This window comes from Dreissena polymorpha, chromosome 3 (assembly GCF_020536995.1).
Source record: "Dreissena polymorpha isolate Duluth1 chromosome 3, UMN_Dpol_1.0, whole genome shotgun sequence".
Lineage (NCBI taxonomy): Eukaryota > Metazoa > Mollusca > Bivalvia > Myida > Dreissenidae > Dreissena > Dreissena polymorpha.
This window is the reverse complement of record NC_068357.1, coordinates 15,720,088-15,747,317: the sequence shown is the minus strand read 5'-3', so window position 1 is coordinate 15,747,317 and position 27,230 is coordinate 15,720,088. Positions and strand designations below refer to the sequence as shown.

The window sequence follows — 27,230 nt, the reverse complement described above, 5'->3', positions numbered from 1 at the left end:
GAATTTGAATTTGACAGCACAACTTCCATCTTGGTAGCTCCACTTGTCTGGGCAGTAAAGTGAGTAAAAACATCTTGGGTAACTAAAAATAACTTTTAACGTATTTCTGAGAAAGTGTCCACCAAACTTGTTTAATTTTGCAATAACATATTAAACCTACTAAATAAATATATTATTTAAACTGCCGACAGTCTTGTTGTAAGAATATAACTCACAAAGAAAACCAATAAACCCATCCTGACGGACGCCACAATATATATATATATATATATATATATACGTTACTATTCAGTATTGAACGTTTTGATAAAACTAGTGTCCAATTGGGTATTCCCACTAGACACCTGTATATCATGTGCTGCGAAGTGCGCACACAGCTCTTATGCTAAAATCTACACTGATTTCATCATTATGCAACATTGCAACATTTCCTGCATATCTGGAGAAAGTGAAAGTAATTTTATGAAAACAAATCAAACAGATGTGTTTCACAAGTTCAGTTGTCTGCTTCTTTGCAATCAGGGCTTTTTTTCCTTCTTAAGTTCTTTGGGACCCGCCGAAAAATAGCCCTTTCCCAGGGTTCGACATTAACTTTTTTACAGCAAGACCGTCGGACCAGCTCCTCTTAAAATGTACTAGCCCGAACCTGATGTCTACTAAACCACAAATGACATAGGAAATGAACACAATTGTGTCATGTAATTGTTTAATCAGGATTTATCAGTAAATAATCAGTGAACACCAGATTTTTTTTAATGCATAGAGTAAAACAATAAAATAAAACTTTTTTTTTTGCTTTTCTCTGTCAAATTCAATCCATGGCAACTGACTCGATTTTCCATCGAAGATAAAATTGACGTTTTCGTGTTTCTTCATATTTACGTTTCGTGTCAGTTTAAGCGTCAGATTGTTTTTTATTAACTGATTTGTCGGACGAAACTCCGAACTTGAACAAAGCCATTCTTTAAATTACATTCTCTTGTCTGCTACGCAAAAATGTTTACATTGACGATACCGATTTTCGATAGAAGTCGTGAAATCATGCTCTTCAGTTTTACGACACTGCAGGAAATCATTAATATTCATGACAACGTGACCAATGGTAACAAGCAATTTCTGCAGGAAGCTCTCCTTTGCGTCTAAAAATAGCGATGAATCATGTGAATGCTCCGCGTTTATTTAAATACACTAGTTTTAATGTAAATAACGAATACGAGAGTAATTTTACACATTAAAAATAAAGGTTTTCACAGCAGATAGTTATAGTTATATGAATCAGTATAGATTTATTTACGTACGACCAGTCGGACAAGCTAGCCCGCAGTTTAACTAGCCCGACCACCGATCTTACTAGACAATGTCTGTCGGACGTGCCTTAGTGTCGAACCCTGCCCTTTCCCCTCGGATTTTTTACCCCTCAGCAGGTAAATTTTCCCCCAGACTTCATTTTTTTCCCTTAAAAAAAAACATTTTTTTTTTAAACTTTAAATACAAATGTTAACCTGATCCAGTGTAGAAAATATAACAAATTGCATAATTAAATTATCTGTTGCCTTGAATTTGTTTTTAAAACAGCAAAATATGTAAAATTGATTATATAACCCTTTCCCCGATAGATGCGTATAATCCCGAGTCTATCGATTCCCCGATACATGCGTTTATTACCGTCTCTATCGATTACCGCATACATGCGAATATTTCCGTCTCTATCCATTACCCGATAATCCTGTATATTCCCAATGTCCATTTTCAAATGCAAATTCTTATTGATATTGACGACAAAAGTGCTCAAGAAAACTCATAAACACAAACATCAGACATTTTTCTAAAGTATCAAATGAATTTCGGCATATGTTTCTATTTAAAGATTTGATGAATAGGTGTCCAATCGGGACAAGGGTATTCAAACACGCGTAAATATCTTAATGTGGTGTGCGCGCATCGTGTACAATTAATGTTCTGTTACAAATTGTTGCCAGAAATAAATACATGTATAATGTCCATGATATTTTCGTGTCAAGTCTTTGTTTGGACAAAAAGCGCGCGAAAATAGGCGTTGGTGTATTTATTTATACACAAAAACTGTGTAGCGCAGACAACAACGTAAAAGCTTCGTAGTAAATTTCCATTTGAGTATCGGGGTATCTCGCAAATGATTTTGACATTTTCCTGAATAAAATAAAAGAAATAAACGCTGTATCATTTTCATATTTTAGTTTCTTCAATATTGCAACAATTATTGTACGCAAAGTGCCGTGTACAGTTCATGAATATTCTTTTACAACGACCAATTAACAGCGTCATCTATATTTAGATTTTATGCAATATGTACAAGTCATTTTCTGGAAATTGGGAGAAAGTAAAAGTGATTTTTCGAAAATAAACCTACGTTTTTTGCATTTAATTTGTCATAATTATTTATATTTTATGTTGTCTGTGTATGTTTGTTTGGTTCTCATTTATCTTATGAAAATTAATATCGTAATGATATATGTTTACAGCAAGTCCCGTTTCCGAGATCATTTACGAGAATTACTTCGATATATTTACTGACATATAAAATCATGGTTTTGACAGACGACACGTGCTTATCTAAAGTTGGTGTTTTTGTAATACACAGGATATTAGATTATCGCTGCTTGATTGAGCAATAAAACAAAGAAGCAATCGACGGTTTTCAGTAGGCCTTTTGTACTGACCAACATAATAATTAATAATGCGCGTGCTTATCTAACTTTTAGGGATAAAACACGCGGGATACTAGACACTTTGGGCTTCTTTGGGCCATAAAACGCAATCCCGGTGGCTTTTTTCAGTAGCACACGTGTCCAGAAGCTTACGAGTTCGGGTAATAAAGCACAGAGATTATGATCTGAAAACTGCATGGAGTCTGAAATAAAACAAAATGCCGACAAATCAAACGATTAACCGCCTAATGTTTCAGTATAAAATTCGATATTTTAAGGTAGGGTTCTCACTGCATTTCCTATTGCATTCGCATACGCTTGTATTACTTTTTATATCCTCGTATTATTTGCACAAATTTATTCTGTTACCATGGCTGACTACTAAGATCAGCTTTTTGACAGTGACTCGGATGAGTCTGAGTTTTCTGGTTTCTCAGAGTTTGACTCTTATATTGAAGTCGGTGATTTGTCCGATGATGACATTATTCCAGATGCTGAGGCTGGAGATGATAATTGGACAGATGACTTCAGTCCATTGAGGGTGCGTCTACACATAATATATGACTACACAAAAATAATAACGTACATCTGTTGCAGTGCAAATTTGAAAATGTCAAAACATTTTTTTTTCATTAGTAACCGCTACCACCCTATTATACTTATAATTATAATGCCCTAAACATAAATATTGTAATATATGTACATGTTATAAAATAAAATATTACAAATGACACGATCATATTATTAATAATATTATAATAATTTATATTAAAATTGTTTATAATTATAATATAATTATGTTAATAATAATATTTCTTTCTTTTTTTTCATTTCAGTTTGATGAGTTCAACGAGCAGCCGGGAGCACGCCTGCCAGATGGATTCGATGTGGACACAGCCACTCCCATGGATTACTTTTGGCTGCTGTTCTCTCCCCAGCTGCTTCGGTCCATTGTGGCGCATACCAATGGTTACTTCGCTTGGAAGATGGCACAGCCGGACATTCCAACGGCCATTAGATGGCAGGACACAACAGAAGAAGAGATGAGGGCATTCCTGGCCATCAACATCCTGATGGGAATCAACCAGCTCCCCAATGCCGAGATGTTCTGGTCGTCCAATCCCTTCATCAACAATGCTGGAATCACCAACACCATGACATGCAACAGGTTCCAGAAGCTGGTGCAGTACTTCCATGTTGCAGACCGGTCGACTGAGCCAGGAAGGGGAGAGCCAGGATACGACAAACTCTTCAAGGTGCGACCTGTCATGGAGAGCGTCAGCCGGACATTCCAGGACATCTACACACTCAACAAGGAGGTCTCCATTGACGAAGCCATGATTGCGTTTACCGGCCGCCTCAGCTTTAGACAGTATATGCCCGCCAAGCCGATCAAGAGGGGAATCAAGGTGTGGATGCTCTGCGATGCCAGGACAGCCTTCCTTGCTCGTTTTGAGGTATACCTGGGGCGACAGAACAACCAGACGGAACACGGACTTGGCCACAACGTTGTGATGAGGCTAGTGGACCACAACTACCACTCCTTCCGCTGGTTGTTCTTCGACAACTTCTTCACAGGTATACCTCTCATGAAGGAACTCCTGGAGAAGGGCCTGTACGCCTGCGGGACTGTCAGGGTCAACAGGAAGGGATTCCCGAGCCAGTTGAAGAAGCCAGCAGAGAAACGCCAGCGCGGAGACTTTAAGATCATGCAGTTGGGCGACACCAACCTGACTGCCACTGTGTGGAAGGACAAGCGACTTGTTCATCACTTGTCCACGTTGAGCGACCCTACCGTCACTTTACCTGTACAGCGACGATGTGGAGCCAACGTCATGCAGCTACAGTCGCCACACAGTGTGAACGTCTACAACATGTATATGGGTGGTGTCGACCTTCATGACCAGTACCGCGCTAAGTATAACGTTGGGCGCTGTTCCAAGAAGTACTGGCGATACCTCTTCTGGTTTCTTCTGAACTGTTGCATTGTGAATGCCTTCATCCTCTACAAACTGACGTCCCGCAGGAGAATCTGCAGGAAGCAGTTCACCCACCTTGATTTCCGCCTGGAACTTGTCCGAAAACTGGTTGGCGGGTACTGCAAAAGAAAACGGGCAGCACCGGAAGGCAGAGGGAGAAATGGCTTGGTGGAGCAGATGAACATGGGGGGCCATGTCATGTCCCGTCTCTCCGACAAGACAAAGACCTGCAAGTACCACACCCGATACCTGAAGCAGCGGAAGGAGACGAAGTTCGGATGTGCTACTTGCGGTGTCCACCTGTGTCAGGATGGTTGCTTCGCCAGATATCACAACCTGTGATGAGTAATAACTTTACTTGTAATGACACTTTTTAACTTCGTGTCATGTGCAATCAAGTAAAAGTTATCATGGACACACACATTGCTAAGAAAAGGACATTGATTAGGACATTGCTACTGTATATATTGCAACTATATTTTCAGTATTCAGATTATTATATTTTTAAAACTAAGAAGTAAATAATTTATTTAATATTTCTAATTTTATAAGCCATGAATTATAAAAATTGATTAGATTTTATTTCATTTGTCATGTCGCATTATAATTAAAAAAAACTTAATAGTAAATAAGTTGTACAATTACTAACTTTTGTCTACAGAAGTCTCATGTTTGCAAATAATAATTTATTGCAGCCTATACTTGTTAGCTTGTGTAAATACTGATGTTGTGTTATGTAAATGTATATGTTTATTGTTATGTAAATATATTTGTTATGTAAATATATATGTTTATTTTATTATTAAATGTGTAATATGAATACGCATTAAAATCATGTGTATTTGTAAATTTATCACTGAATAAATTCTGTTTTATGTGAAAAAAGTATGTCTTCTTTGTTTGTTCAAACATTTCTTATGCGTTGTTTACAATACAGACTTAAAATTTATATGGTTGGAAGCAGAATTTATTTCTCTACAATCTTAACATTTACACAAATGATGTGAAATGAAAGGAACTAAGTGAAAATTAAGCTTAAACAAGACAGGCGTAACAGTTGAGAATGTTTCCAATATTTTTCCAATAACCCTATGAAGATGGTGTAGTCAGGCTTATCAGCCTTATATGGAGTTACTGTTATCAGAACAGCATGACTGGTATTGGCCTGGAGTGGCAAATCAGATAAGGGGTCTATCAGGGAAAGGGTTAAGACTTTCCTTATTTGCCCAATATCCGGCGTTTCGCGTGATTTTTTTCCCCAAAATCCGGCAGTGTGTAAAATATATTAATTTAACAACTTGATTAATGCAACACATTACAAGCCCATGTTAACACAACAACAAATTACAAAAAGAAATTTATAGAAATACGTTACTCGTTTATTACGGTTTATAAGATAACCTTTGATATCAGCGTCTATGCACAGACACTACAGTACCTGCCAGCACATTTTCAGATATTGAAGTGAAAACAGTAGTTATTTGTAAACTTCTTTTATTTTAGACCTCTGTCGATGTCAGAATCTTTGGCCAAAAGTGCTCAGAAAATAGACTTCACCGAAGATGGCTCAGAGGACCACAGTGCCAAGACATCAGAGGAGGAGACTGGAGACAAGGAGGCTGCAACGTTTCAACCCTCACTCTGGCCATGGGATAGCGTACGCAACAAACTTAAGTATGCAGGCTAACTTCTACACATGCATGGCTTTATCGTTCTGAAAATTGAGACTTATATGTTGGCTCATGGAAAAATATTATCCACATTTGATTTTATATTTTTCCAAAATTATTTACTGTTTTCTATTTCATCATATACTTGCTACATTGAGGTAGAAGTTATGTGTATTTTTCCTGAAAATATGCATCTTTATTAAATTTAATTTATACTCGATGCTTACAATTTATTATGGCATATTTACACCTAAATTGTTCAGGCCTTTTCCATTCCTTTTTGGGAAAATGCCACTCTGGAATTTTGGGAATTTCGCGTCGTGAAAAAGCCCATTTTTGGAAAAAAAATTAATCGCAAAACTGGCTCAATTGGGAAAATTAATAGCATGTAAATAGTGTTTCTTATATTTTTAAAGAAGCCGTTAACTGGCAATAACAACTATTTTGATAACATATTATTAAAATTTTACAAAATCTTATGAGCATATGTGATAAGTGCAGGTTTTTTTATCTGATTTGGGGGAAAAGGCCTGGCCTTTTTTGAGAGGAAAAAAAAATCGCATGAAACGCCGGATTTTGGGGAAAATAAGCAGGCCTTTTCTGCTCCATTTTGGGAAAACGCCACACTGGAAGTTTGGGAATTCCACATCGTGAAAAAACCCATTTTGGGAAAAAAAATATTCGCAAAACTGGCTCAATTGGGAAAAATAATCACATGTAAATGGTGTTTCTTATATTTCAAAGAAGTCGTTAACTGGTAAATAACAACTTTTTTGATAACATATAATTAAAATTTTACAAACATGTGTGATAAGTGCAGGTTTTTTATCTGATTTTGGGGGAAGGGCCTTGCCTTTTTTGAGGGGAAAAAATTGCACGAAACGCCAGATTTTGGGGAAAATAAGGAAAGTCTTAAATAATCAATTAAACATATTTTACTGTTTTTAAAACAAATTCAAGGCAATTTTTTGGGAATTGGGATTTTTTTTTCAATTGGGAAAAAACAACCAGATTTGCATTGGGAATGGGGCCAATATTCAGACCCATGGCATAGGGCGGAAAAGGCTTATTGTTATCATGTTTAGAAAACATATAAACTAAGCACATTCTAAATACTGCACGACAAGGCCAAATTAGCTTTAAAAAATACACACACACAAACTAACCTTCACATTGTAAGTTTTTGTTATTTAGTGAACAGGCCTGTTAGTGAACCTTGTTCTTGGAAAATGTGACTAAATTCATTTGTAAAAAGTGTCCTCTCAGATTAGCCTGTGCAGTCAGCTCAGGCTTATCTGGGTGAAACTTTCTGTCTAAACTGGATTTTGGCTATGAAAAGACTTCTTTTACATAAAAAATACCTTAAAAGCGGAATTTATCATCCTTGATTATTATGTGGGGACTGCATTAAGCCCGATTTTCCCAGAATGCAGCACACATTGTATCAAAGGTGTTGTATTGTTGTTGTACTCAGGACAGCCTATACCGAGGTAGGAGTACTCCTTGACGTGCTGAACATTGCCAAGGAGAAAAAGTACATGGTGCTAACACATGTCCAGCAAGACACAAGTGAGCCAAAATCTGCCGTTCAGCTTTTGGCCAAAAAGAAGGTAAATATAGGTTCAATGTTGATTGATTGAGTTCCAATTGTCTGTTTAGTGTTGAAGATCTACCTGGTTGAGTATGCATAAGTCTACTAGCTCTCGGACAAACTCAGTTAAACTGCATTAGGTGTAGAAATAATTATTGACCCTAGCATAATTGGGGGGAAAAATCAGTTCTGGTACTATTTTATTGTTGAATTGCCAGTAAATTGGAATTGAGTTACCTGAAATTGTGGTCATATATGTTTTTTTAAGACTTTGTTTCTCAGTTGCTGATCAGATTTAAGACTAACTGTAAATAGTGTGGGGTATGTCCTTGACCTTAATATATATATATGGATAGGGCACATACCTTTCCTGAATATGAAAATAGATATTTAACAAGAATAGCTAATGCATCAATTTTATGCATAACACTGTATTACAATGTAAATGATTTTATTTAATATCTCTGGTATTTTTTTTGTAAATTACTTTATGCAGTTTTTATTTCAAATCAATTGTATCTCTTTTTTTCTGAAATTAAAATAGTAGAGATGATTATCATTTAAAATAACTTAACCCATTTATGCCTAGTGTCTAGAAAAAAGGCCTTCTCATCTGGGTCTGCACTGTTTGCTTAAGGTAGCGCACCTCTAATGGGCACATATCCAAATATAATCTAATTAATTATTTTCTTAATCAGCATCATTTCACTGAACTACATGCAAATTTGTAGGTAGGCTTTCCATGCTTTTAAAAAAAATATACCGATTTTTTCAAAACCACCCCCACGCTCGGCTTTTGTCCAGTTTATTTTCACCCCTGGGGTATATAAAAGTTCCATAATTCATTCAAATTTCCAAATATGGGCATGCAGTTGGTGTGTACAGATGCTGTAAAGGTGTTTAAAGTTTAAACAAGATGAAATAAGTATTCTTTTACAGACATTTATTTTTTACAATTTTTTATCTATGGAAGAGCGCCATGAAATGTAAGTGATTTCAGCCAAGTAAAAATTGGGTCGGTTAAAAACAAAGTGACATAAAATTCAAAATAGTATCATTTAAGTCATATTTTAAACTTAGTTTTTATAGAAACACTATATACAGCAAAAATACCAAGAACTAGACAGATTTACCGTTTACTTTTTGAAATAAAAATAAAAATGCAACATGCATGGTTCGTATTTTCAACAGTAAATCACCCAATTTCGCCATAACGTTGTTTTAATTTTAATAATTGAAGAATGTGCATAAAAATTGCAACATATTTAACAATAAATATAGCTTATATGCCATATTAAATCAAATTACGTTAGAAAATAAATAAAACGCATCGCAAAAAAAGTATACGTCGTCGGCAGGATTCGAACCTGCGCGGGAATATCCCAAAAGATTGCTAGTCTATCGCCTTAACCACTAGGCTACGGCACCTAATAGTAGGCTCTTCAACCTTCGAAGAAATCGCGGGAAATCATTAGAGGTGCACTACCTTAAAGGAATGTCTGTAAGAAATATTCTAAATATAGAAACAAATATACTATACATCCCTAATTTGGAAATAAATTGATCTAATTTAGAAGAATGGGAGAGTCTACTAGGCATAAATGGGTTAAATTCCTCTTTGAGTTACCCTGAAGTTCAGTGATGGAATGCCCTTGAGACATGTTTTCATCAGTTTTGTAAAAAAAATAAAACTGTAGTTGATGAGTCATAAAAGAAATTAATGACATGATGTATTTAGTTTATAATGCTAAATAATCATATTACCTAAGTTCTGGGAAAACTTGGCTTAATTTATGTGCGAAAAAGTGTCATCCCAGATTAGCCAGTGTAGACAGCTAAGGTTTTATCAGGGACAACACTTTAAGCATAAACTAGTTTTACTTTTGAAGAGACCGTTCTTTAAATTAAAAAATCAATAAAAGCAGAAAGTGTCATCCCTGATTAGCCTGCTTGGACTGCACAGGCTTATCTGGTTCTGAACCTACATGGTTTAGCCCAGTTTTCCCAGACCGAGACTCATATAGTTATAAAACATTAATTTGTGTCTTGTTCTGTGAAAGCTGGTCATAAAGCATGTGCGTAAAGTGTCGTCCCAGATTAACCTGTGCAGTCCGCACAGGCTAATCAGGGACGACACTTTCCGTCTAAACTTGATTTTTGGTAAGGAGGGACTTCCTTGAAACTAAAAATACCATTAAAGCGGAAAGTGTCGTCCCTGATTAGCCTGTGCGGATTGCACAGGCTAATCTGGGACGACACTTTACGCACATGAATTAAGCCCAGTTTTCTCAGAACAAGACTCATTTGATCATGCTGTTTTTGAAGGGAATAATGCTTCAGTCATTAATAAGTGTGAGTATGAATTGTTGGTGACAGCTCAGTTATTTATTTTTTGGAAATGGATGCATTAATTGGAATGAGCTTATTTGAATTTGGCATTATTTGAATATATAGGCCCAGATTCACCCACTCAAGTCTTAAGATATTAAAATGAACAATAAATACTTCAGTTCTCCAGAAATAATTTTGTTAACTGATATTTTCTTGCTATTTACCAGTGGGTACTGGTATTTTGGCATTCATATTACAACATCATTGCATATTTGTAAACAACTGATATTTTTACATGACATTTAAATACGATTCGAAGTCTAAGAAAAGGTGGGTGAATATGGGCCTAGTTTACCATTGGTTGATAGGACAAGGACAATGTTTACCATCGGTTGATGGGAAAAGGACAATGTATACCATTGGTTGATGGGACAAGGGCAATGTTTACCATTGGTTGATGGGACAAAGGCAATGTTCAACATTGGTTGATGGGACAAAGACAAGAGGTGCATATAAACCTTTGCAGGGCATTTGTTTGAGTCTAGTGTATATGGTTTTGGCAAGAAATGTTTAGCTCGCCTACTCTCTGCATAGAATGAGCTATGCTACCCACTCATTTGTCGGTGTCTGTGTAAAGGTTTGGTGAAGTTACATATGCAACATCTCTTTATCTGGGCATTAAAATGGAAGAGGTGCCACATATTTTAAAAGGATGGGCATCAAAATCGAAAGGTGCAGGGGGGCTCCCTGCTATTATACTTTAGCTCTACTTTAGTCCCTACTGACCAATATTTATAAGCGTGACCAGCTTTTTATCAGTATTATGCCCAATTGATATAACATCGAAAGATATTTAAAACATCAAATATGTTTTAAGTAATTATACCTACACAAACGAAGTTTAAGGGGGTATATAGGAGTGAGCTTGTCTGTCGGTCCGTATTCAGTGTCTGCTCTCTAATTCAAGTTGTTTTCATCCGATCTTCACCAAACTTGGTCAGATGTTGTATCTAGATGATGTCTAGGTCAAGTTCGAATATGGGTCATGCCGGGTTAAAAACTAGGTCACAGGGTCACTAAGAGCGTTTTAAACATTGAGCATGGTGTCAGCTCTCTAATTCAAGTTGTTTTCATGAGAGCTTCACCAAACTTGGTCAGAAGTTGTATCTAGATGATCTTAAAGCCAAGTTCGAACATTGGCCATGCCAGATAAAAAAACAAGGTCACGGGGTCACTTAGTACGTTTTACACATTTAGCATGGTGTCTGCTCTGTAATTCAAGTAGTTTTCATCTGATCTTCACCACACTTGGTCAGAAGTTGTATCTAGATGATGTGTAGGTCAAGTTTGAACATGGGCCATGCGGGGTAAAATACTAGGTCACCGGGTCACTAAGTGTGTTTTAAACATTGAGCATGGTGTCCGCATTTTTTTGTTAAGACAACATGCAAAACATTATGTGTCAATGCGGCATGTGGGGTATTTTTCACGTCTGTGACAAATCTCTAGTTAATTACTGACCTGGACGGATGGCTGTGACCAGCAGATATATGCCCCCTTGTGCCTTATATAATCAGGTTAAGGCCTGCATTGAGACCCATCATTTGGGGTCAGTTGAGTTAAGGTCACTAAAGTTGCTGAAAGTAGATAAAGGGATTCTTTTAAATGTGTCTTGTTCTGAGAAAATTTGGCTTAATGCATGTGCGTAAAGTTTTGTCCCAGATTAGCCTGTGCAGTCCGCACAGGCTAATCAGGGATGACACTTTCCGCCTAAGCAACATTTTTGGTAAGAAGGGACTTCCTTTAAACTACCATAAAAGCGGAAGGTGTCGTCCCTTATTTGCCTGTGTGGACTGCACAGGCTAATCAAGGATGACACTTTTGGCACATGCATTAAGCCCAGTTTTCTCAGAATATGACACAATTAATTTCAGTTAGGCTGGAGATATATTGATGACTTTTTGTGTGTGTACAGTACAGTCCACGCGTTTTCTCCAATTTCCCTCGCTACTCCGCGTGCAGTAACTCCAAGGGAGATTAAGAAAATCCCGATAAGTGGCTTTTGCATGATTTGGGACTCCGTGGTTAACAATCGGCAAAATTGAAAGACTGTTTAAAGTCTCGCAAATCTGTGTGAATTGACAGTTTGACGTTATCAAAGGAAAGCTGCTTCCTGTCTGAAGGCATAACTTACTCAAGTAAACACGTTCAACGAATGTATAGGGAATGGTTTTAATTGTCGGAACAAAGTCTATTCTCTGCTCACTAATGCATTTATTTTCCCTTTGTAGGTAGATTATTCCATTGATTGCTAAAAGAAGGTGTTAACTATTGAGTTGATATTTGCATTAAATATTCAAAATTGTATTCTAGTCGCGTCAACATTCAAAACAATGTTTACCAGTAATTATGGACCAAATCGGCAGAGTGACATTCACACATGTTAATCCCTTTTGTCAAAACACCGCAGATAGCAGTCTACACAATAGGTCAGAAGACAAGCTTTGCGTGTTTTCATAACGTCAAACACTTAATCCAGTTCCAATTACTGTAATTACTTTATTATAAGTACTCTACTAAAATACGGTAACAATAAAGATTTGGCGTGTTCGATTTGAAATTATTTTGGAGGAAATATCAACTTATTTGCGATGTTTAATGGGGAAACCGCGTGGACTGTACTGTATGTACATATAACTTACATTCTGATCTAGAGTGGGATTGCATGCCGGGCCATTGGGGTCAAGTTCACTGGTAATTAAAATAGAAAAAAACAAAGTCCTTTCAATAAATTTAGTTTGGATAAAGGTATTTTGTTGTATTTTTGTGTGTGACTGTCACATACATGCAAACCTAGCTGGTATCATGTTTAGAGCCTGTCAAGTCGAGGTCACTTTTCCAAAATATAGAATAATACTTCCACTGAAATCGAATAAAGCAAAAAAAGATGACTGCTACCATTTTTATTGTTCCATATATGCATGTATTATAACATTTTAAGCTTTGTAATGTTATTAATGTTTTTTCTATTAACAGTCACCAGCCTTATCCACAGATCACATAATACTTTGCTAATATTATCTTCATTAAATATAAGTAGTCATTTTAAAAGTAAGCTAAATCCAAGATGAGCATGACATATCCGAAGATGTTTTTTAAGCATCCATGCTACAAACAAGCATTTGTAAATTCAATCTGAAAGTCAAGGGCTTAAATTAATTTAGATGTGACTAATTAGGAGATTGAGGTCTCTAATTGTCTCTCATCTTCAGCTAAATGAACTCACAACAGAGCGTCTATAAGAATGAATATGGTGAATGGACATGAATTAACAAATAAGCATGAAAATGTATGTATTCTTGTAATTTTTAGCTTAGGGTTTTCAGAGAAAACCCGAGGTATTGTCATAGCCAGGTCGTCGTGCCATCCGTCGGCCGTCCGGGTCATGCTAAAACCTTAACATTGGCTCTAAATTCAAAGTGCTTCCACCTACAACTTTGAAACTTCATATGTGCACGTTGATGAGTTCTACATGCCACACCCATTTTGGGGTCACTAGGTCAAAGGTCAAGGTCTCTGTGAAAAACAAAAAAACTAAAACTAAAAAAAACAACAAATTCTGACAAGCTTTCATTCATTCAAAACTGCACCCGTAGCCGAGTGTGGCACCCGTTATGCGGTGCTCTTGTTAAGTTTCTGATTGTTTTCATTTACAAACATTTGAAATACATAGTACCATATTTCAAAGAAAAAAGTCACACATTTTTTTCTTGAAAAAATTGCCTGCATGTTATATTCCAGTGCGTCTAACATATGGACATAATAACTTTTTTTATGCTCCCACCAAATTTATTTTGTGGGAGCATATAGTCACCGCTTCGTCTGTCCGCCCGTGTGTCCGTCCGTGCATGTCTATGTCCAGGGTTCTATGCCAGAGCGAGAGTCACATATATTGCCATTAGTTATCCTACAATAGCAACTGAAAGATTTTCCAAGTATATTATTAATGTGCATATAATCAGCGGGTTCTGGTTGGATGATTTTTCACAGAGTAATGGCCCTTTGAAATTTTCTATAAAAAAAATTATTGTCCCCCCAACTACTGTGCCCTCAAGACGTTTCCTTTTATCTGAATATATTGAAGTACCTTACCTCTGTGACGGTTTGATGTTTTTCCATAGTCGTATTGGACCAAGAAAACTATCAGACAATAACCTACAAGCACACACAAGGCATTGTTGCTTGTCATCTTGGTCCAAGTTTCTCGTAAAATATGCAGAGCAACACTTTAATCCGCTTCCACTCTTAACGATTTATTTCATTAGCGAGAATTGTCTCCCTTCTGTTTACGTGTATTATAACTCAGTAGACTGATGTCAATATCCGTGCATTGAACTTGCAATATCATTTAGCACATATGTGTATGTTATTTGTGTATTAAGTGTTTTATCCTTTCGTTACACTTAGGTAATTTAAGTATTCAGCGTAATATCCATGTTGTGAAACTATGTGACGAAGTCAGCGTTCGATTCTCCGCCATTTTGTATCTATGGCCGTTTTTTGGCCGATTTAAGGCCGGTCTGAGGCCGTTTCTTGGCCGGTGGCCGATTTATGGCCGCGGCCAATTTTCGGCCAGTTTTCGATCACATTTCGGCCAGTTTTCGGCCACATTTCGGCCAAACTTCGAACGTTTTGTTGATTTTCTAGTCAGTCTTGATTTTTCTTGTGGGGGAGAAGCATTAACATCAGCTTGCTCCCGATAAGTGTAAATAACTAATCCATATTGTGAATTAATCCGAACAATTAGTAAAGAAAACACTTTTACGTGAACATATTTCCATTATTGTGACTTTTTACAGAATATTTGTCAACTTATCACGGAACTTTAGAGTATTTATTCCTGACGAAGTATTTTAACTACATGTACATTTGAATACGTACAACTGTGTAAGCTTTGTATACGTCATCACTTGTGACGCGAATGCTGAGGCTATTCTAAACTATGTGCATTTTAACGGTGGTGGAATAAAATGAGTTACTTGGAGACATTGTTTATTTTGATATAAACTCATTTTGCCTAACTTTAATACGCTACCAATACCTAGAGCTAGGCCCCAACAATTTCTGGTGGACGAGCGGTGGGATTAGTTTTATTATTTAACTAATCCTGTGATGCGAACTCATAACGCCGTAAACATACCTTAGGAATAAAAAATCTGTTCACTCATTAACAATAACAAGTACGCATGCACACCTTAGTAAAATGAGCGACATAGATTATTAAATATTAAAGCAAATGATGACAGCAATTTACCGCGAGTTGAAATTCTAAATTAAATAAATACTTTTACACATGTTCATCGGCTAATCTAAATATACGGAACAATAATAGCTGGTTACCGCAATTACTAACATTTTCACATGAAGAATTAACATTAGCTCTACGCTCGCGTTTATTGATAGAAATTATTTTATATATTCGCGTGAATAAATAATACGCTCATAAAATGGCAGAACCTAGACCAGTTGACAGTGAGGGAGAGATATATTTCGGTGAGCGTAACGGAAGCGGCATTGATGACGATGATTGTGAACGGTCGAGCGGAGAATCTTGTGGGAGTAGGGATGATGTCGCGGGTCCGGAGGGTCGAGTATCCGGTTCGGACAATCGTAATTTAGATCGCCAATTGCTGAGCATGAACGAGGCGCTGAAGGCCATGGCTCGTGACTTAAGAGACCTGAAAGGAACGACGCACAAAACGCCGACGGAAGCAAACTGCCAGGCGAATGACGACGTGCGTCGTCATACCGGAAACCACGGCGAGTGTTGCGAATCTCGACCAGCAGACGCAAATAATGGCGCAATGGTGCAACCGTTTCTCAATGAGGGCGTTCAGGACGCGCAGTCGGTACACAGGCGAGAGCCTGCTATCGAAAACGTACGGGAGCGTTACGGTTTTCGGCAAAACGTGTCTCCAGCCAGTCGGAAAGGACAAGGAGATAACGGTCCCGATGCACATCAAGCATACCGGTTTGATATATTTGGCAATCCCGCGTATCAAGGCCAGCAAGACCAACGTGGTCGGGTATTGTCCCCCGGCGACCATGGTGACGCGCACGGACAATACAGGCGACCAACACATGTCCAGGATCGAGATTATCGTAGACTGCCAGCCGTGCGCATGGCCCAATATACCGGTAAAGAGGAATGGCAAACGTGGATTGCGCAGTTTGAGACAATCGCCAATCGGTATGGTTGGGGAGAAGACGAAAGGTTAGACCAACTGTTGCCGAGGCTGGAAGGGGCGGCAGCGCAATTTGTTTTCTCCCAATTGCCACCACATGTTCTCGACAATTATTACGAACTGCTACGCGAGATCGATAGTAGGTTCAAGATAATCGAAACTCCACGGTCGTTTGCGGCAAAATTTAGCCGCCGTTCGCAGCGACATGGCGAAACACTGGAAGAGTTTGCCCAGGAATTAAAGAGACTTTACGATAGAGCGCACAGTGGGCGCGATGAAAGAACGCGAAATGAAGATCTTGTTCGACGGTTTTTGGACGGTCTGTACGATGAGGAGATCCGATTCGAAGTCGAGTTTAATAAGGAGCCACGGACTATAGATGAGGCGTTGTATCATGCGGTGACACTCATTCAAATCCGAAATATGCAGAGGGATGCGCCGAAAAAACCGTGGGGTTGTGCGGAGAGCCGTCGATGATGATTCAGACGCTGAAGAGGAGGGAGATTACCTTAGACGATGCCCAGATGAAACTCACCAGAAGCGGAAAACAAGCTTCACCAGACCGGAAGTAAAGAACGTGGACGATGTGGACACCGTGAAGTCCTTGTTAGCTAGAGTGGAGAAGCTAGAGGCGGAAGCGGCCCGATCTCGTAGCTTTAAAGGAAAGAGGGACATCGAGTGTTTCTACTGCCACGAGAAGGGGCACTTTGCACGTGAATGTCCGAAAAAGCACGGCAAACCGGATGTAGATCCGTCGACCGGAAAAGAGTCAAAAGAAGACCATTTAAACGGGAGTGGACCAGCCCTTGCGGCCAGAGGGAGGTCCCAGTAGAGGAGAGTTGCGAGGTAGGCCAACGAGAAACCAGACAAGACGCCAGAAGGGTACCGGGAAGAAAGGGCGCCAAGGAGAGGCTGCGTAGCCTTGGTGACGGTCTGTTCGTGAAGGGATCGATTAACGAGGTGCCGGTCATATTCACAACAGATACGGGGGCATCGAAAACCATCGTCTCAACGAAAGTGTACCAAAGGATACCGGAAGGTAGTAAGCCGGTGCTGAGCGGAAGTACAAGCTTGAGGGGTGCCAGTGGGGTACCTTTTAAGGAAATAGGCAAGGGCCTGTTCGAGCTTAGGCTTGGCCATGTGTTGGTTCGACGCGAGGCGATCGTTGCGGAGATTGATGACGAGGTTCCTCTCGGGTATGGTGTCCTTACGAAGGGCGCTGCGGGGTCTGCTGAAATTTTGAATAATCAGGGCGTGATTGTTCTGGATGGTCAAGAAGTTGGCGGCAACGATGATTTTGTTGAAGTATCGTCGGTCAGAAGGGTCGATGTTGGGGGTCTGAGCGAAAGCATCAGTAACGTGCGATTGATCTCCTCACCAAAGAGCCTAAACGTAAATGACGGTTGTCTCAACGAATTTGTTAAACACGGACTGTGCCGGAAAACAGGTAATGTAGTACCGGAAGTGCCTGAAAACAACAACATGTCCGTATGCATTAGGTTTGTTGAAGAAGCTTATTGCGAGGGCAATCATGTTAGTAGCCAGCAAAACGTGGAAGGTTTGACGACTTCATCGCCATTGGTGAAGAGATCCTGTGCTGACACTGAGCATGTTAAATGGATCGCTGTCAATCATGAGCAAGCGTTTCAAAGGAAGACGGAATTCGATCGTCGGCAGAAACAATCATGGGCAGAAGCAAATATTGAGAAAATTGTTAAGAACGGCGTGCAGAGAGCGCATGAAAAGGCTAAGGGACATCTCGGTCACGCTGAAGTAAAAAGTGTACGGCGATGCTTTCATTTGCGTGATCCACTAGCATCCTGCTACGATTGCCAGACGTATGTTGCTCAATGGCTGATCGATGAATCAAGTGGATTAGCTGTAAGGGGCAAACTAAAGAAAACATTCAATGACCCATTCATTACGACACCTGAAGTGTCTATGGTGAATTTCGTAATGCGGATGTGCAGGAATGGACCTGAACGACTAAGATACCGTTGTAAATTTAAACCATAATGGTTTATGTGAGCGCTTTACCGGAGTTGCTCGTGGTAGCTATGCAGAAGCTTTGGACATGTACCTTTTCTTACTTTGTGGACAAACGTTTGCTTATTGTAACTGTTCATAATCGTTATTCCATGAGTGTTTGCGAGATGTTCGTAGAAAACATCGCTGAAATTCGCCTACAGGAGTAGGCCCGTACGCGGCTTCGCGTTCCACTAAGCACCGTACGGGTAAACCGCTCGTCACGGTGGAGGATCATAACGTGACGAGTCCGTTTGGTGTCCGGCCATAAAGTGGGCACTTAATGGATAGGCATCGAATGATGGATTATGGACAGCATTTCAGAGTTCCTTTGTTCCAGTTTTGAACTTTATTTCGTTTCTTCATATAATCTTAGGATATGCGCGAGTAGCTAAATGGCAAACGGAGTTGCCATGACTTGTCGAGGGGGTGATGAAGTACCTTACCTCTGTGACGGTTTGATGTTTTTCCATAGTCGTATTGGACCAAGAAAACTATCAGACAATAACCTACAAGCACACACAAGGCATTGTTGCTTGTCATCTTGGTCCAAGTTTCTCGTAAAATATGCAGAGCAACACTTTAATCCACTTCCACTCTTAACGATTTATTTCATTAGCGAGAATTGTCTCCCTTCTGTTTACGTGTATTATAACTCAGTAGACTGATGTCAATATCCGTGCATTGAACTTGCAATATCATTTAGCACATATGTGTATGTTATTTGTGTATTAAGTGTTTTATCCTTTCGTTACACTTAGGTAATTTAAGTATTCAGCGTAATATCCATGTTGTGAAACTATGTGACGAAGTCAGCGTTCGATTCTCCGCCATTTTGTATCTATGGCCGTTTTTTGGCCGATTTAAGGCCGGTCTGAGGCCGTTTCTTGGCCGGTGGCCGATTTATGGCCGCGGCCAATTTTCGGCCAGTTTTCGATCACATTTCGGCCAGTTTTCGGCCACATTTCGGCCAAACTTCGAACGTTTTGTTGATTTTCTAGTCAGTCTTGATTTTTCTTGTGGGGGAGAAGCATTAACATCAGCTTGCTCCCGATAAGTGTAAATAACTAATCCATATTGTGAATTAATCCGAACAATTAGTAAAGAAAACACTTTTAAGTGAACATATTTCCATTATTGTGACTTTTTACAGAATATTTGTCAACTTATCACGGAACTTTAGAGTATTTATTCCTGACGAAGTATTTTAACTACATGTACATTTGAATACGTACAACTGTGTAAGCTTTGTATACGTCATCACTTGTGACGCGAATGCTGAGGCTATTCTAAACTATGTGCATTTTAACGGTGGTGGAATAAAATGAGTTACTTGGAGACATTGTTTATTTTGATATAAACTCATTGTTGCCTAATTTTAATACGCTACCAATACCTAGAGCTAGGCCCCAACAATATAGTGCAAACCTTTGGGGAGCATCACCCGTCTCCGACGGTTTCTTGTATAATTCAGGTATTCAAAAATGTGTACGTTTTAATTCAATAAATGTGCGAGAGATAATTAGCAGTAATTTTGTGGCTTGTTTTTCATTGAACAATTTTATTTTACATTGAAATTCGTTACACTATGCTAAACAAATGGTATTTAAGTTCTTGATACACTTACAATGTTCCATGATTTATGTGATAGGTAAATTTAAAATGAAAAAAATAAAACAAAAACTGATTTCTTTATTAGCTCGGCGTTTTCAGAGAAAACCCGAGGTATTGTCATAGCCAGCTTGTCATGTCGTCTGCCATCCGACGTCCGCGTCATGCTAAAACCTAAACATTGGCTCTTAAATCAAAGTGCTTCCGCCTACAACTTTTAAACTTCATATGTAGATGCACCTTGATGAGTTCTACACGCCACACCCATTTTGGGGTCACTAGGTCAAAGGTCAATGTAACTGTGACCTCTTAAAAAAAATTCTGACAAGTTTCATTTATTCAAAACTGCACCCGTAGCCTAGCGTGGTACACATTATGCGGTGCTCTTGTTTTATGATATTACTTTACTATTTTCCCAAAACATGAAAATTTGTTGAAACTAATAACAAAATACAACTTACAAACCCAATATCAATCAGTTGAAAATGACGATCCAACCATTTTTAGCTCATCTATTTAAAAAAAAATAAAAATGAGCTATTGTTATCACCTTGGCGTCGGCGTCCAGTTAAGTTTTGAGTTTAGGTCCACTTTTCTCATAAAGTATCAATGCTATTGCATTCCAAACTTGGTACACTTACATACTATCATGAGGAGACTGGGCGGGCAAAGTTAGATAACCCTGGCTTACATTTTGACAGAATTATGTGCCCTTTTTATACTTAGAAAATTGAAAATTTGGTTAAGTTTTGTGTTTAGGACCACTTTTTTCCTAAAGTATCAAACCTATTGCTTTCATACTTGCAACACTTACTAACTATGGTAAGGGGACTGTGCAGGCAAAGTTATGTAACTCTGACTGGCATTTGGACGGAATTATGTGCCCTTTATACTTGAAAATTTGGTTAAGTTTTGTGTTTTGGTCCACTTTACCCCTAAAGTATCATAGATATTGCTTTCATACTTGGAACACTCGCAAACTATCATAAGGGAACAGTAAAGAACAAGTTGCATAACTCTGGTTGTCATTTTTACGTAATTATGCCCCTTTTTTGACTTTTACCTTGACCTTTGAATGACTTTGACTCAAGGTCAAATTATTAAATTTTGCTAAAATTGCCATAACTTCATTATTTTTGATTAGATTTGATTGATACTTTGACAAAACAACTCTTTCCTGACATACCACAATAGACTCCACCCAAACCATCCCCCACGCCCGCCCCCCTCCCGAATCCCCCCCCCCATTTTTTTTTTAAAGATCATTTAATAAATTACCACCACACCCTCACACTATAACACCCCCCACCCCAAAAAAATAATTTTTATACTCCCAGTAGGGTGGCATATAGCAGTTGAACTGTCCGTCAGTATGTCAGTCTGTCTGTCCGTCCGTCCATAAAAAACTTAAACATTGGCCATAACTTTTTCACTATTGAAGATAGCAACTTGATATTTGGCATGCATGTGTATCTCATGGAGCTGCACATTTTGAGTGGTGAAAGGTCAAGGTCATCCTTCAAGGTCAAATGTCAAATTAATGGCGTCTGTCCATCCGAAAACTTTAACATTGGTCATAACTTTTTCAATATTGAAGATAGCAACAACTTGATATTTGGCATGCATGTGTATCTCATGGAGCTGAACATTTTGAGTGGTCAAAGGTGAAGGTCAAGGTTATCCTTCAAGGTCAAATGTCAAATATATGGCGTCTGTCCGTCCGAAACTTTAACATTGGCCATAACTTTCTAAATATTGAAGATAGCAACTTGATATTTGGCACGCAGGTGTATCTCATGAAGCTGCACATTTTGAGTGGTGGAAGTTCAAGGTCAAGGTCATCCTTCAAGGTAAAAAAAATAAAAAATTGAAGCAGCGTTCTCATGAAGCTGCACATTTTGAGTGGTGGAAGGTCAAGGTCATCCTTCAAGGTCAAGGTCATCCTTCAAGGTAAAAAAAAAAATAAGTTCAAAGCTGCGTTATCATGAAGCTGCACATATTGAGTGGTGGAAGTTCAAGTTCAAGGCCATCCTTCACGGTCAAAGGTAAAAAAAGCTAAAATTTTTTTCAAAGCGGTGCAATAGGGGGCATTGTGTTTCTGAAGAACATCTCTTGTGTTTTTTTTCAAACATGGTTAAAAAACACAAATGTTTATTTTTATTATTTTATATTTGAAATACCGTCCAACCATCCCACCCAAGAATCCCCCCCCCCCCCCCAAAAAATAAATTGTTTGCATTTTTTTGTATTTTTGGAAGATAATGTAATAAATGACCACTCACCCACACTATACACCGCTCTTCACCCCTCCCTCCTTTGTGATTGAAATTGAGATAGGTCCCTAAACCTTTAAAAAGAAAAATAGATGAGCGGTCTGCACCCGCAAGGCGGTGCTCTTGTTCTTAAATTCTCTAGCCACTGTTAAAATCTTCACAATAGGTTGCTATAACATCTTGAATAAACTTCATCAGAATTTGTAAAGTTACTCATCACAGAGAATTAAAGACTTAAAGAATTTGTGATGGTTTCATAGGACTGTGAACTTAAGTATTTGAGAGATTTCATTTCTTATCATTCTTTAAAAGAAATACCGGTTGTACCATAAACATGGTACTGTTACCATGGCTTTCCGGCTTTGATTATGAATAGAGAGCTACTTGTTTTAAAGTCATATTTTGTATTAATATCTGAAACTTAAAAAATAAAAATAATTAAGGTATTTATTTACCACCAACCCACCATATGACAATGTGCCATATAAAAACTCAGTAACCTAAATATTTCCTTATTAAAATAATATTTAGAACTTGCTCAACATGTTTTAAATGACCATGTTGATGATCTTAATGCCATTCGGGAACTGAACCTATAGGGTTTGGACCACAATAATTTTCAATTTTTTTCCAGCTGTTATTTTAGCCACCAACGCAGTGAGGGGATGTATAAGATTCATCTTGTCAGTTTGTCTGTTGGTGGATGACATGATGTCAACATTTCTTATTGACAAATCAATGTGAAAAGTTTTATGTCATCCATTTGAGGTGTAGATTTTTTCACGTTAACTCTTTCTGTGCTGGAACCAAATTTTGAAGGCCTTTGCAAACAGTTTGGATCCAGATGAGACACCACAGAAAGTGGCGTCCCATCAGGATCCAATTTTTTTGCCATTCTGATAGCATTCTTTGAAAAAAAATGGAAGAAAATGCTAATTTTAGAAATTCAGCAGACGACATTTTAGCAGACGAAAAGTTTCCCAGCATGTATTCCTGAGTTATTTGCCTATGATCATAGCTGACGTTGAGGTGCTTGGGTATGAGACAGGTTTAAGACAAAGCTCTAATTAATTTCCAATCAGTGTGTTTCACAAGTATTTCAACAACTTCACCACTTTCCTTTTTGGTACCTGGGAAAATTGTTGAAAACAGTCAGCCTACTTGAAAGTTCAATTTGTTTACAATCAACATCAACTTCTCATTAGAGCCTCGATGTGGGTCTAATATATGTGCGTTAAGTGTCGTCCCAGAGTAGCCAGTGCAGACTTCACAGACTAATCAGAGAAGACACTTTCCGCTTTAATTGTATTTTTCATGTAAAGTAAGTCTTTTCCTAGAAAAAATCCAATTAGGCAGAAATTGTTGTGAAATTTACCAATAACATAAGTTGCTGTACATTGTACATAGTACTCCAATACTATTTGTTTAGTCTTTTGTAACCAAACAGGCAGTTCCGAATGCTTGGCTAAAACTTTGGCTACAGGTTCTTAAATTTTGCGACAATCCATTTTGCGAAATTGTTGGCGACATAATTCTTTGAGCCAGGGGGGAGTCCTGTGTTGTCCCTGATTATCCTGTGTGGACTGCACAGGCTAATCAGGGACAACACTTCACATGCATTGAGTGATGTTTTTCCAAAACCAGGCTCAGATCCATCTTATCCCCTTCTATTCAGGGTCTCAGTGCGGCCTCTGCGGTGTTACTCAGCGGTGCAGAGAGACTCAAAAGGTCACACGAGGATAAGACCGGGGCATCCTCCGACAAGTTCCACATGGAACTACTAAAGTTAAGACAGAGCTGGCGACTCAAGAAAGTTGGCAACGCAATCATCGGTGATCTCAGCTACAGATCTGGTAATTAGTTTGAACCTATGTATTTAAGCTTGATTTAATCGAAAGACAAAGGCTTATTAAAACCCTCTTGAGTCCGTTTCATGGGTTAAACCAGTTTTTGGTGTCCGGAGAATGCTCCCATAAGCAGTATCAAATCCAAGACCTCCCATGATCTGGTAAATGCTTAATGTTGTGAGCTTGTGATGTGATAGATGTTAACTGTTTGTTTATCAGGCATTTATAGGGTTGTTAATATTTAAGTCGCGTTCTGAGAAAACTGGGCATAATACATGTGCGTAAAGTGTCATCCCAGATTAGCCTGTGCAGTCTGCACAGGCTAATCAGGGACAACACTTTCCGCCTTAATTGGACTTTTGCTAAGAAGAGACTTCATTTAAACATAAAATGTCATAATAGCGGGAAGTGTCGTCCCTGATTAGTCTGTGCAATTTGCACAGGCTTATCTGGGACAACACTTTACGCACATGCATTATGCCCAGTTATCTCAGAACACGACTCATTTGTGTGTGCCTCTTTATTAGCTTGGGTAAATTCAGTTTGAGATTGCCTGAAGCTTTGATGTGCGTTATTTACTGTTTTTCCGATGTTCACATAATTGTTGAGTCTAAGATATAAATTGCATAACCTATTTTACAAGAAAATAAATTAAAGGATAAAAGCTTATTTCCATTATCAAAACTGCATTTATGCCAACCAATGCTATATTTTCTATTTTTTCTTCAGCTGGTTCTAGGTTCTGGCAAGGTGGTACATTTGAGGTCACAAAGAACACTGGTACGTCGTCTGGTGATCAGACGGATGTGGGGTCAGCCCTTCAGAATCCCCTACAGGTGGTCATCCCTAGCGAGTTGGAGGGGACGGCGTATGTGCAGGTTGAGATCAAGTCTGTGCCAGGTACTCACTTTACAGGCTGACGACAGTGAATGACTGGTATCAGGGATATGACTGAGCCACGCTCTGGGAAAATGGGGCTAAATGCATGTGCCTAAAGTTTCCTCTCCGATAAGCCTGTGCACAGGCTAATCAGGAGCGATGTTTTGAACTTGAATGAAATTTTTTGTTTCAAGGAAGTCTCTTCTTAGCAAAAATCCAGTTAAGGCAGCAAGTGTCATCCCAGATTAGCGTGTGAATATTGTACAGGCTAATGTGGGACGACACTTGAGGTACATGCATTTAGTCTGTTTTCCCAGAACAAAGTTCATATAAATATGCAGGAGTCCATGTGCCCTTGGACCCTAATTTTTATACCCCCATTACATTTGGTAATAGGGGCTATATAGGAGTCACTTTGTCGGTTGGTCGGTCTGTCGGTCTGTCCCGAAATTTCATCCGATCTTCACCACACTTGGTCACAAGTTGTATCTTGATGATGTATAGGTCAAGTTTGAATATGGGTCATGCCGGGTCACAAACTAGGTCACGGGGTCACTTAGTGTGTTTTAAACCGAAAGTTTGTCCGGACCATAACTATGTCATTTATCGTTAGATTTAAAAATAACTTGGGACATTTGTTCACCATCATGGGACGGTGTGTCGCGTGAAAAAAGTACGTCGATATCTCGAAGGTCAAGGTCACACTTGGAGTTCAAGGGTAAAATGCTTGTCCAGGCCAAAACTTTATCATTTATTGTGAGATTTTAAAATCATTTGGCAAATATGTTCACCATCATGGGACGGTGTGCTGCGCGAAAGAATTACGTCAATATCTCGAAGGTCAAGGTCACACTTTGAGTTCAAAGATTAAAAATGGCCATAAATGAGCTTGTCTGGGCCATAACTATGTCATTCATTGTGAGATTTAAAAATCATTTGGCAAATTTGTTCACCATCATGGGACGGTGTGTCGCGCGAAAGAATTACGTCAATATCTCGAAGGTCAAGGTCACACTTTGAGTTCAAAGATTAAAAATGGCCATAAATGAGCTTGTCTGGGCCATAACTATGTTGTATATTGTGAGATTTTAAAATCGTTTTGCATATTTGTTAACCATCATTGGACGGTGTGTCGCGCGAAAGAATTACGTCGATAACTCCAAGGTCCAGGTCACACTTTAATTTCAAATGTCAAAAATGGCCATATAGTGTAAATGAGCTTGTCCGGGCCATAACTATGTTGTTCATTGGAGATTTTAAAATCATTTGGCACATTTGTTCACCATTATTGGACGGTGTGTCGCGCGAAAGAATTACATCGATATCTGCAACGACAAGGTCACACTGTGAGTTCAAAGGTCAAAAATGGCCATAAATGATCTTGTCCGGGCCATAACTATGTCATTTATTGTGAGATTTTAAAAATACCTGGTACATTTGTTCACAATCATTGGACGTGTCATGCGAAAGAATTATGTCGATAACTCCAAGGTCTAGGTCACACTTGGAGTTCAAAAGTATAAAAATGGCCATAAATTAGGACGGCATGTCATGCGAAATAATTCAAGAGTTCAAAGGTCGAAATGGCCATAAATGATAATGGCATTATAATTCTTAAAAATTGCCATACATTTGATTCTTTTGTTTTGTGAAGACAGCATGCAAAATAGTCTGTGTCAATGCGGCACGTGGGGTATACGTCACGTCTGTTACAAAGCTCTAGTTATGCTGGGTCCCTAGATTGTTAAAGAAAAATCCTCAGCCCTATTTACAAGGCATTCTTATAGAACACATCATGGCAATCAGGCATGAGTCCTACACTTTCAACTTGCTTAAATCAAAGCCAAACTGGTCCAATATTAGGGGAAAAAATAAAAGATACCAAATGATAGCCATGTTATACATGTGGTCAGTGGTAAGAAAATAATGCAATAAAGTGATTGTGAAAAACTTTTTTTTTTTCATTCATGATTCATGTAAATTGAAACGTTTTAAAACTCTTTAATCTTCAATGTGCACTTTCCGACAGACATTCGACACATTTTAACTTGCCTTAATGAAATTTTACTTTTCCCGAAAATGGGGCAAGTAA

The 27,230-nt window shown here is 38.5% G+C and overlaps 1 protein-coding gene and 1 non-coding gene across 5 annotated transcripts in view; one reads left to right on the top strand and one right to left on the bottom strand.

Moving 5' to 3' along the window:
- LOC127873058 (mediator of RNA polymerase II transcription subunit 17-like) overlaps nt 1-27,230 on the top strand; it is a 55,191-nt gene that overhangs the window by 10,762 nt on the left and 17,199 nt on the right. For 3 of the 4 annotated variants that reach the window (XM_052416633.1, XM_052416632.1, XM_052416631.1), the window contains exons 2-6: nt 6,170-6,340; nt 7,811-7,946; nt 10,253-10,279; nt 24,088-24,265; nt 24,989-25,159. In XM_052416633.1, the coding sequence (XP_052272593.1) occupies nt 6,170-6,340; nt 7,811-7,946; nt 10,253-10,279; nt 24,088-24,265; nt 24,989-25,159 (683 nt within the window). The remainder of the gene's footprint in view (nt 1-6,169; nt 6,341-7,810; nt 7,947-10,252; nt 10,280-24,087; nt 24,266-24,988; nt 25,160-27,230) is intronic. The other variant, XM_052416634.1, reaches the window with a different exon arrangement.
- Nucleotides 9,274-9,355, bottom strand: Trnaa-agc (transfer RNA alanine (anticodon AGC)). The gene has a single exon. It is a non-coding gene; the product is annotated as a tRNA-Ala (tRNA).